The sequence below is a fragment of the Anser brachyrhynchus genome (assembly GCF_964034855.1).
Source record: "Anser brachyrhynchus genome assembly, chromosome: 1".
NCBI classification, from domain to species: domain Eukaryota; kingdom Metazoa; phylum Chordata; class Aves; order Anseriformes; family Anatidae; genus Anser; species Anser brachyrhynchus.
This window is the reverse complement of record NC_137694.1, coordinates 213,016,529-213,028,647: the sequence shown is the minus strand read 5'-3', so window position 1 is coordinate 213,028,647 and position 12,119 is coordinate 213,016,529. Positions and strand designations below refer to the sequence as shown.

The following is a 12,119-nucleotide window of genomic DNA, read 5'->3' as shown; positions in this document are numbered from 1 at the left end:
GTTTTGCATTATCTCCAAGGATGGAGACTCCATACTCAGAAGAACCTGTTCCAATGTTCAATCACCCTTACAGCAAAAAGTTGTCTTATATTTAATTGGAGTTTCCAGTACTTCCATGCTGTTTTCTTCTTGTACTTCAGGCAGCAGCTACAGCACACAGCAATTTCCACTGTGAAGTTTTTAGTGAACTAATACCACAGACCTCCGTAAAGACTAACTGAGGCTCTGGTTTTATCTATTCTCATCATCCACTGACATCCTGAAATTGCTATGTTTGTGCACATCTCAGTTCTGCTCCCAGTCTGAAATAGTGCCGCTCTCTGCCCTTCTGTCTTTTGCACACTCAGACTCTCCCTCTCTTAAGACGATTATGTTCTCAAGGCTGGTCAAAGCACTTCAAAATTTGATTCTACAACAAACAGGTAGAATCTCAAATTCTACCACTCACAAATTTGACTCCTTTGCATTCCCTACTCCATTTCAAGAAAAGGCCCTGAAGTTACCACCATCCTTCACACAACACTGTTTACCCTGAAAGAAAAAATTCAGTACCTACCACATTAATTGCGTAGTCCAAGCAGAGACCAGTTATTAAGTCAATGACGGTGATGCCTGGCACAGAGAATGAGTGAAGCCACACTCCGCCAACAAGCAGAAGTTTTCCATCATGCACGTGAGCTGTATGTGAATACCTGTGAGTTCAAAATTAGATTAACTCCATTAATAATGAGAGACAGCAAGAGGCAGGCCAAGGATTCACTGCTGAACACCTTCTACTTACCTTGGGATGAGAGGAGGGTGTGTCTCTACTGTCTGCCACTGAAAGCCGTGTTCAGCCTCCCTCAGAAAGAAAACTGAACCTAAGGGCTGCTCAGCTGCTCCCAGACCTCCTGCAATTAGCACTCCTCCTTTCCAACTACAGGCACTGTGAGAGTGACGGCCTTCTGGTACTGGACCCTCAACAGGAATCTAAGAAAACATAAGTCCAAGCCTGAAGGTTGCCTCTCTTCCCATTCTGTCTCCTGTGGGATATAATATTCCTTTCCTTCCTGCCATAGGATAGGTACAGCTGGGGAGGGGAACAGACTGAATAAGCACAATCGTAGAATCAGAGAATCAAAGAATCATAGAATGGCTTGAGTTGGAAGGGACCTTAAAGATCATCCAGTTCTGATCCCCCTGACATGGGCAGGGATATTACCCACTAGATCAGGTTGCCCAAAGCCTCATCCAGCCTGGCCTTGAACACCTCCAGGGATGGGGCATCCACAACTTCTCTGGGTAACTTGTTCCACTGCCCCACCACCCCAAGTAAAGATTTTTCTCCTAACATCTAATCTAAATCCACTCTCTTTTAGCTTAAAAGCATTCCCTCTTGTCCTATCATTATATGCCTGAGTAAATAGGGAAGAATAAAAAAACCCTCAAGCTGCACACATGGGGGTTTCCTCTAAGGATGGCTACATAGAAGTGTTTCCATCTACGCTGTCTTCAGTATTTCTCTGGCTCCTATTTAATATTGTTCAGCCTTTATAGAGTTTTATTTCTGCACATTTATTAGAAGTAACTTTGTTTTCCTTCTTGCACGCTGCTCTCTGTTCAAGACACACCTGTGAACCTTAAGTTTACAAACACATGGATTATAGAATCATAGAATCATTAACGTTGGAAAAGACCTCAAGATAATGTGGTCCAATGATCACCCTACCACCAATGTCACCCACTAAACCATGGCCCTAAGGACCAAGTCCAACCTCTCCTTAAACACCCCCAGGAACAGTGATGCCACCTCAGCATCCCATTCCAATGCCTGACTACTCTTTCTAAGAAGAAATGTCTCATTTCCAACCTAAACCTCCCTTGGCGCAACTTGAGGCCATTCCCTCTCGCCCTATCACTACTTACCTGTGAGAAGAGGCCGACCCCCAGCTCCCCACCCCTTCCTTTCAGGCAGTTGCAGAGAGCAATAAGGTCTCTCCTGAGCTTCCTCTTCTCCAGACCAAACACCCCCAGTTCCCTCAGCCGCTCCTCACAGGACTTGTGTCCCAGGCCCTTCCCCAGCTTCGGAGCCCTTCTCTGGACACGCTCCAGGGCCTCGATGTCCTTCTGGTAGCGAGGGGCCCAAAGCTGAACCCGGCACTCGAGGTGCGGCCTCACCAGAGCAGAGCCCAGGGGGACGAGCACCTCCCTGCTTCTGCTGGCTGCACTACTCCTGACACAAGCCATGATGCCGTTGGCCTTCTTGGCCACCTGAGCACACTGCTGGCTCGTGTTCAGGCAAGCATTAATCAACACCCCCAGATCCTTTTCCTCCGCACAGCTTTCCAGCCACTCTGCCCCAAGCCTGTAGCGCTGAATGGGGTTGTTGTGGCCAAAGTGCAGGACCCAGCACTGAGCCATGCTGAACCTCATCCCTTGGCCTCTGCCCATTGACCCAACTTTTCCAGATCCCTCTGCACGGCCTTCCTACCCTCCGGCAGATCGACACTTCCCCCCAACTCGGTGTCATCTGCAGACTTACTGAGGGTGCACTCAATTCCCTCATCCAAATCATCAATAAAGATATTAAAGAGGATGGACCCCAACACCGACCCCTGGGGAACACCACCTGTGACTGGTTGCCAGCTGGATTTCACTCCGTTCACCACTACTCTCTGGGCCCAGCCGCCCAGCCAGTTTTTAACCCAGCAAGGAGTGTACCTGTCCATGCCATGGGCTGCCAGCTTCTCCAGAATACTGTGGGAGACCGTGCCAACGGCCTTGCTGAAGTCTAGGTAGACTACATCAACAGCCTTTCCCTCATTCACCAGGCAGGTCACCCAGTCATAGAAGGAGATGAGGTTGGTCAGGCATGACTTGCCCTGCAGGAACCCATGCTGACTGGGCCTGATCCCCTGGCTGTCCCACACATGCTGTGTGATTGCATTCAAGATGACCTGTTCCGTCACCTTCCCTGGCACCAAGATCAGGCTGACAGGCCTGTAGTTCTCCGTGTCCTCCTTACAACCCTTCTTATAGATGGGTGTCACATTAGCAAGTCTCCAGTCATCCGGGACCTCTCTGGATGACCATGACCGCTGATAGATGATGGAAAGCATCCCAGCAATCACATCCACCAACTCCTGCAGCACCCTCAGGTAGATCCCATCTGGCCCCATGGACAGTCTAGGCGAAGCAGCAGGTCTCGAACTGTTTCCACCTGAACTGTGGGGGATTTCTTCTGCTCCCCATCCCAGACTTCTAGGTTGGGAGGCTGAGTACTCCAAAGATAAGTGATCTGGTTAGTAAAGACAGATGTAAAGAAGGCATTAAGAACTTCAGTCTTTTCCTTATCCTCAGTAGTCATGTTACCCTCTATGTCCAGTAAAGGATGGAGATTCTCCTTGACCCTCCTAAGGCAAAGCTGGTGATTAGTGGTTCAAAGCAAAAAGCAAGACAAAATACTGAGCTGCAGGACAAACGTGCAGAAAGAAAACCTTTAGGGCAAGCACTAATGGAAAAAATATCAAGGGGTTTAAAGGAATATCATAACAAATAAACTGTGAAGAAAATTTAAGAGGCCATGTGGTCCATCCCTTTATCCTATGGCTGTGTAACTGTAACTAACTATTAACTGTACCTATGATCATCTGGCAAGACAGTCATCTAATAATTTCTGAAAGTCTGCAGTGACAAGAATTTCTTACCTCTTTTGGCAGTCTATTGCAACACTTCACTATCTTCACAATTCTTAGTTGTGCACAGTGAAGCACTCTGCTCCCTCCCCTCCTCTGAGTACTGGCACTACTGCAGTCTTCAGTGTTTCCAATGCTCCCATCTCCTTCCTCAGCTGTCAGCATGCACTGCCTTCTGGCTTACACCACCCTGTGTAGTCCTTTGATGCAAACACTTGAATCTTTGTGGTTTAGGTCTGGTTATCCCCAGTCCCATCACCATCAGCCAAGAGGGATTCCCACCTGGCACAACGATTTTTCTCAATAATCAGCTTTGGGTGTTATGCAAGGGTACTGCTGAGATTAAGAGCACTGAATAGAATGGAAGCACCAATTCACGTGTCTTACAGGTAACATTCCTAGTTATATACCTCACCATTTAGCTCAGGTCTTCCACAAAGGCATCATATTACTCACTCACGTTTAGCTTGTGATCTATTATTATGGGTAGCTCACCCTATAATTGTGCTATTCACTATTTCTAAAATACACTCCATCTTTAAAAAGCTAAACCAAAAATATTGTGTTAGTTAATAAAATAGACCAAAAATCTCCAATCGCTAATCCATGGGCCATTAAGAAACTCCGAGCATGGCTTTGGAGAAGGCCAGCCTGGACTTCACAACAATTCTAAGAGGGAAGAAATTAAGAACATGAGGATTTGTGATACTTGGAGTGGTGAGGTGCCAGTGGGACTACACAAAACTTGTTAAGGAATTTTTAGGGAAAGGGGATTGTTGGAGAACAAACATGAGAAATAAATAGAAAAGGGTCTGGTTGCATGTAAATAGTTACTGACCAGCACACGTGCCCTGTGCCCGATCACCACAATCTAGCTTACCTCGTGGTTAAATACTTTCTTAACTATCTTTTTTGTCATCCCATTCTCTACACCACACACCAGAGTGATGCAAGAACTAGGTGTCTTCAACTGCAGAGGCGCACATTAGAAAATATGGGGCCAGCAAAGCAAATGGAGTCACAGCAACGGTGAAGGACTCCAGGGCCTTCAGTGCTAGCAACTAGAAAAAGTGAGGGTCTTAGCATCAGCAGTTGGAGGGGCCACAAATCTAGTGAGCACCTTCATGGCTCTCAAAGGCTTTGTGTTCAGACTGCTAGATACTGGCAGGGACCAGTGAGAGTGAATTTGGAACCACAAGCTGGATTCAAACAGGGGTTGTAGGTACCCCTGGCCCTGCAGTATGAGTGTGAGCCTCAGGCAGCAACTGCAGCAAGTGAGGTTTTTGGCTTCAGCTAACGGGACAAGACCACAGGTCACAGGACTTGTGTATGTCCCAAATGCAACTACACGGAGGAACCTGGGTAACTGAACGAAGTCAGAGTCTCAGCACTAGCTGCATGAGTATGACCAGGGCTCATGTGCCCAGATGCCAGCTGATGGAGAGGGAACCAGTGTGTTTCTATCTTTCCTGAACCACATGTGCATGGGATGCACACACCTCTGATTCACTAGCAAACTTTCAGCTGGTCCAGCCAGCTGGTCTAGCCAGCCTCCCACCTCTAGCAGGAGGTCTAGTGGCTTAGGCAGAGGTAGTAGACATGGTGGTATTCAAGAGATCAATGACTGCAGGGTGCCTGTGAGGTAAGTGCACCCTCAGCAAGTTTGCTGATGTCACAAAGCTTGGAGGAATGGCTGATACCCCAGAGGGCTGTGCTGCCCTTCAGAGGGACCTCGACAGGCTGGAAGGTTGGGACAAGAGGAACCTCACGAAGTTCAACAAGGGCAAGTGTAAGGTCCTGCACCTACGGAGGAATAACCCCAAGCACCAGTACTGGCTGGGACCTGACCTGCTGGAGAGCTGCTCTGCAGAGAGGGACCTGGGAGTCCTGGTGGACAGCGGGCTGACCATGAGTCGGCAATGTGCCCTTGTGGCCAAGAGGGCCAACGGTATCCTGGGGTGCATTTGGAAGAGTGTTGCCAGTGAGTCAAGGGAGGTGATCCTCCCCCTCTACTCAGCCCTGTTGAGGCCACACCTGGAGTATTGTGTCCAGTCCTGGGCTCCCCAGTACCAGTGGGACATAGAACTACTGGAATGAGTTCAGAGGAGGGCTACTTAGATGATGAGAGGACTGGAGCACCTGTTGTATGAGGACAGGCTGAAAGAACTGGGCCTGTTTAGCCTGGAAAAGAGAAGACTGAGAGGAGACCTCATCAATGTGTATAAATATCTGAGGGGAGGGTGTCGAGAGGATGGAGCCAGTCTCTTTTCAGTTGTGCCCAGCGACAGGATGAGAGGCAGCAGGCACAAACTGAAGCACAGGAGGTTCCAGCTCAATATGAGGAGGCACTTCTTTACTGTGAGGGTGACAGAGCATTGGAGCAGGTTGCCCAGAGAGGTAGTGGAGGCTCCTTCTCCGGAGATATTCAAAACCCGCCTGGCTGCTATTCTGTGCAATGTGCTCTAGGTGATCCTGCTTGGCAGGAGGGTTGGACTAGATGATCTTCAGAAAGCCCCTTCTCACCCCACCCATTCTGTGATTCTGTAAGATGTAAGTGTGCACAAATGTTTGCTAGCAAATTTCAAGCTGTACTAGCTGGCAATCAGGAGACTCACAGAGCAGGTAAGAGAGCTCAGGATCCGGGCAGGCATCTCAGATGTGCAGAGGGACTGTACTGATACTTGAGGGAACTGCAAATGCACACATGCCTGTCAACCTACAGAGTAGAGGCATGTGTGCTCTGACTAGTGAACTTCCAATCCTTATCAGCCAAAGAGGAGGGAGGGAACTAAAGGCACTTGACTATCTGCATTTCATGTGAGTCCTGGTAATGTTATACATGGGTGTTGTTGAAAGCATCATCTTATCTGTAGCAGTCAGTGTAGCTGGCCATGCCAGTGCATTCTATACGTACACATATCTATGTGTCTCTGGGATATAGAGTCAGCTTCATTACCGGCTGAACCTGCACACAGGAAAACAGCTGCCATGTCTATTAGCCTGGGACAGATACATCCCAGGTCTCTGGGAACACTGGAGAGGATTCCAGTGGCCAGTAAGGAGGAATTTCCAGGCCCAAAGCTGCTGGAAGTGACCGCTACTTCTAACAACTGTGAACAGAATTTCCTCCATGCAGTCTGGAATCATGCAGTCTACCATCTGCTTAAGTACGGTGATACCACTGTGATTTAGTTGAGCTTCCAATAGAGCAGCAGTTTCTATTCCCCAGGGCCTCCCTATGTTCTTACCACAGTGCAGGAAATTTCTGGAGTGTGCAGGAAATACCAATCTCCTAGCACTGGCTGCGCAGCAGAGCGGCCTCCATACATAAAGAGGTACTTCTCACCTGCAGAAAAACAGAATGAGGGGGAAAGAGAAGTTAGAATTTGCAATGTCACAAAAGCAAAAATTTCTGTTTGCATGGAAGGAAAGCTGAGCTGAGATAGCTGGTCATGCAGCTGTATACACTGTTTATACAAAGACATACAGCAACTTTAACATTTCACAACATTTCCAAATTTTAACAATAAATGCAATAAATTGTTTAATAGATACAAGCATCACTCTTTTATCTAGTTTGTTTTTTTTTAAAAAGCACTTGTAGGACTAAAAATATTTTCACTGAGATGCCATATACTTTGTGTTTTTGATCATTGAGAACACCCCAATCACCCACTTACATTATGTACTGTCTGAATGTTTAAAGTCTGAATGTAATTCACACAACACAGTCACAAAACCAAAAGGAACAAATGTTTTTAAATACAAATAATGGAGTTAAGGAATGACAATTCAGACAATGGAAAGATGACACCTCTAGAAAACCCTAAGAACATAAATCATAGCAACACAATGACATGGATTGACAGAAAACAACAAAACAGATGAATCCTCCTAAGGCAGCAAGAATGCATTTTTTCATAGAAAAGGGAGATCAAGGTAATTTAAGTGTGTTGGAGAATCCGGAGAAGCCTCAAAAAGGACGTACAAAAGGTGCACTAGTAGTCTGGGTAGATGTCAAGAATGTGCATCACATTTTCATAATGGACTGTGCAAGTAACACAACTATTGATCAATTACTTTTGCTGAAAAGCAAAATCAAGGCAAAATAAGATGACACAACACAATCTAACAAAGATAAAAGCACTGTATTATTCATAACATTTTACTTATCCATTTAATTAAACACTGCCCCACAAATTCAAAGTATGCTTATACTATAGACTAGATTAAAAACTGCTTAGCAATTCCCCTGGTGCTCTCCTTCAGTAACACCTTGCCAGCTAGTAGAGAATGACATAGCTTAAGAAAGAACAGCTTTAATCTCCTGAATTCCACTCTCAGTCTCACCACTGACTAGCTAACAACTGCTCTAGTTTTCATCCATTACAGTCATTATCTTTACTAGAGAAACCTTCAGTGTGCCATTGCTGGTCTTGATTCTACACCTCACAACTAATGAATAGTTATCAACTGCTAACAGAAGTGCAACATTTCTTCTGAGGCACTTCTTCCAAAAAAAAGAGCTAGGGATCCTACTCCATAATGCTCTAAAATTAAAACACTGCTCTTCAAAAAGGAAGTCCTGAAACTTTTTTCTGGCACGATCGATCATGAATCACTTCAGCCATAAACGATCTCAAAGAATCAGTCTTCCAAAACAAATTAAATACCTAGGTTTAAATTCTACTTACCACTGGGGATTACGTGGCATATGTAATCAGAAATTATCACATTTCACGTTTCGAGAAGAGCCCTTTTTAATTTCTTTTGTACTTTAGAGGGTACTCATTCTGTGATAGTTGTGTTAAAACTAGGAGTGTGTGGTGGTTTTACACTGATGGGCAGCTGAAATCCACCATAGCCACTCTTTCACTCCCCCTCCTCCTCAAAGCAAAAGGAGAAAATATGATGGAAAGGGCGGAAAGGTTGAGATAAGGATAAGGAGATCACTCGCCAGTTATCATCATGGGCAAAACAGACTCAGCATAGGGAGGTTAATATGATTTATAACCTATAACTTACAGGCTAGAACAGTGAGAAACTAAAAGCAAACTGAAACACCTTCCCCCTGTATTGGGTTTATGTGGCAAGGTTTTGGTAGCAGGGGGCTGCAAGCGTGAGAAGAGTCCAGAAGCTATCCCATGTCAAATAAGAGCCAGTTGCAGCCAGCTCCAAAAAGGAATCTGCTGCTGGCCAGAGGCGAGACACTATATGATGTTGTTTGTGCCCCTGTGAGAGCATGTTTAAGAAAGGGAAAAAAACTCCTGCAGAAAAGCAGCCCAAGAGAAGAGTGAGAAACAACCATGCAGACACCAAGGTCAGTGCAGGAGAACAGGAACTACTCCTGGTGCTGGAGCAGAAGTTCCCCTATGGCCTGTGGAGATGCCCATGGTGGAACAGGCTATCCCCCTGCAGCCCACGGAGTGGCGCAGATGGTGGAGCAGCATGGTGGAGCAGATTTCCATGCTGCAGCCTGTGGAGGAGGCCACGGTGGAGCAGGTGAATATGTCCTGAAGGAGGCTGCGGCCCATGGAGAGCCTCTGCCAGAGAAGAATCTGTGCTGGTGCTGTAGCCTGTGGAGAGGAACCCATGCAGGAGCAGGTGATCTGGCAGGAGCTGACACCTACGGGGGACCCCTGTTGGAAAAGTTTGCTCCTAAAGGATGGACCCCATAGTATGGACCCATATGGGAGCAATTCTTGAAGAGCTGCTGCCTGTGGGAAGCTCGCATATGATCAGTTCGGGAAGGACTGCATCCTGTGAGAGGAACACCATGCTGGAGCAGGGGAAGAGAGTGTCAGTGAAGGAACAGTGGAGAAAAAGCATCATGGAATGACCGTAGCCCGTTTTCCATTTTTACCTTTGAATATTACTTCAGTTGTACTGTGTCTCCAGCGCAAAGCAAATGGTTCAGCAGCAGGCTGCAAACTTACAAGCTCCACTGTATTGTCATTTGGATCCAAGTCGTTACAGGTTTTGGGGAACTTTAGCCACAGCATTCCCAAAGCTGCACATGGGGATGTTCGTCCTCCTACCACCAGGGCCAGGCTGCTTGAGAGACATGACACAGTATGGTACAATCGCTCATCTGTAGAGAGAGAAGACATCACAGTTCACACCGATCTTCCATGAAATTCAGAACCTTTGCATCTCTTTGACTGCCAGTGTAATTGCACTCTGACATCACTTTCCACTAGACATTATTTCATAGCTAGCACAAAAACATCCTCCTTATCCTTGCCATCGATACCCAACTTGTGATACTCACCCCATCTTTTATCAGGATTTTCCTTTTTCACACATCCAGCCTTCCAGTAGCCTGCATGCTTAATTAGCACATGAAAATTTCTCATACGACAGTGCTGTCCATTCTCCTCCCCAAAGCCTCCAGTGGTTAGAATTACATTGGGTTTGATAAGAGCAGAGTGGTGACCGTAACGTCTCAAGCCAGAAGTTTCAGAGTGCACTTCACACACCAATGCATTGATACTCCCAACCATCCTGACAGGATCATGATGATGAGGAACTGAAGGCAATGAGAAACAAAGCATGTTAAATTTCATACAAAGAAGCAACACCCACACTTAAAATGACAGATTAAGCACATCTATTCAGCTTTTCAAAAAGAAAAAACTGTAAAGCAAGTTGATACTGCCAATTGACAATCTGACATGCCCTAGAAATCAAGCTGTAATGATTTACACTACCCTGTGTCAACTTGTCTCTAAATTGGAGACATGGATTTAATGGATGGACCACTAGGTGGGTAAGGAATTGGCTGGATGGTAACTCTCAAAGAGTTGTGGTCAACGGCTCAATATCCAAGTGGAGATCAGTAACGAAAGGTGTTCCTCAGGGGTCAGTATTGCGACTGGCACTATTTAACATCTTTGTTGGTGACATGGACAGTGAGATTGAGTGCACCCTCAGCAGCTTTGCCGATGACACCAAGCTGTGTGCGGTCAACATGCTGGAGGCTAGGGATGCCATCCAGAGACTTCGACAGGCTTGAGAGGTGAGCCTGTGCAAATGTCACGGAGTTCAGCAAGGCCAAGCGCAAAGTCTTTGCAACTAGGCTAGGGCAATCCCAAGCACAAATACAGGCTGGGTGGAGAATGGAATGAAAACAGCTCTGAGGAGAAGGACCTGGGGGTGTTGGTTGATGAGAAGCTCAACACAAGCCAGCAATGTGTGCTTGCAGCCTAGAAAGCCAACCATATCCTGGGCTTCATCAAAAGAAGTGTGGCCAGCAGGTCAAGGGACATGATTGTCCCCCTCTACTCTGCTCTTGTGAGACCCCTCCTGGAGTACTGCGTTCAGCTCTGGGGTGCCCAGCACAAGAAGGACATGGACTTATTAGAGTGAGTCCAAAGAAGGGCCATAAGGATGATCAGAAGGCTGGAGCACCTCCCCTATGAAGACAGGCTGAAGGAGTTGGCTGTTTAGCTTGGAGAAGAAAAGGCTCTGGGAAGACCTCATTGCAGCCTTACAGTACCTAAAGGGGGCAAGAGAGGGACTCATTATCAGGGACTGTAGGAAAAGTAGTAATAATTTTAAACTAAAAAAGGGTAGATTTAGATTAGATATTCAGAAGAAATTCTTTACTCTGAGGGTGTTGAGGCAGTGGAACAGGTTGCTCAGAGAAGTTGTGGATGCCCCATCCCTGAAGTGTTTAAGGCCAGCTTGGATGGGGCTTTGGGCAACCTGGTCTAATGGGAGGTGTCCGGGCCCATGGCAGGAGGGTTGGAATTAGATGATCTTTAAGGCTCCTTCCAATCTAAGCCGTTCTATGATTCTATGATTCTTTTCCAGCCCTTTCTGCTCCCTATAACACAGATTTTAATCTTCAGATGCAGACAGAACTGCTTGTGGTGCTGTACTGCGAACAAGACCAGTGATCTTAACCAGGTTAAAAATAATCTTCTTTCCACTCTGAAAAAGGAAGCAAACAGCCAAATGCAGGAATTTCTTGGACTGCTACTGCTGCCAAGTCTTTTTTATCATGGAAACATGGAAACACAGCCTTGGTCTTGGCTTTACTCCTGCTGTACCACTTTTCTCCCATTTAAAAAAAAAAAGCAACATACAGAAGAACATTTCAGAAACAGAAATGCTACATACACAATTCCACCCACAGGAGATAACAAAACAACAACAACAAAAAAACTTGTGTTACACAGTCCTGAGTGTTGTCCTGGACTGTTTTGATGGTGCACTAGCTATAACATATAACAACCTATCCTGGAAGAATAGAATGGCTCAGAGAGCCATGTATGGAGGCAAGTGGGAATAAATTGAAAAGACAGAGTCTGGTGGATCCCCAAAATAGGAGGAAGAGCAGGGTAGCCTTGTGTTGCAGCCATCTATAAACAGAAGGAAGAACTGTTAGGACTGTAATGTTCAATAAATTATCAGAATGAAACTGATCAGAACCACCAGCCA

General features: G+C 46.2%; 1 protein-coding gene across 30 annotated transcripts in view; it reads right to left on the bottom strand.

Annotated features, from left to right (window-relative positions):
• The window catches only part of LCMT2 (leucine carboxyl methyltransferase 2), a 43,688-nt gene that overhangs the window by 24,389 nt on the left and 7,180 nt on the right, over positions 1-12,119 (bottom strand). For 26 of the 30 annotated variants that reach the window (XR_013942157.1, XR_013942158.1, XR_013942159.1 and 23 more), the window contains 5 exons: positions 9,946-10,203; positions 9,538-9,765; positions 6,923-7,020; positions 782-969; positions 557-692 (listed from right to left, as the gene is read on the bottom strand). Coding sequence is in view for 7 of the 30 variants with exons in the window: in XM_080568365.1 (XP_080424491.1) it covers positions 557-692; positions 782-969; positions 6,923-7,020; positions 9,538-9,765; positions 9,946-10,203 (908 nt within the window). In the remaining 23 variants the exon portion in view is untranslated. Of the gene's footprint in view, positions 1-556; positions 693-781; positions 1,070-2,700; positions 3,278-6,922; positions 7,021-9,537; positions 9,766-9,945; positions 10,204-12,119 lie in introns of those variants that run through there. The other 4 variants (XR_013942178.1, XR_013942179.1, XR_013942177.1 and 1 more) reach the window with 3 other exon arrangements.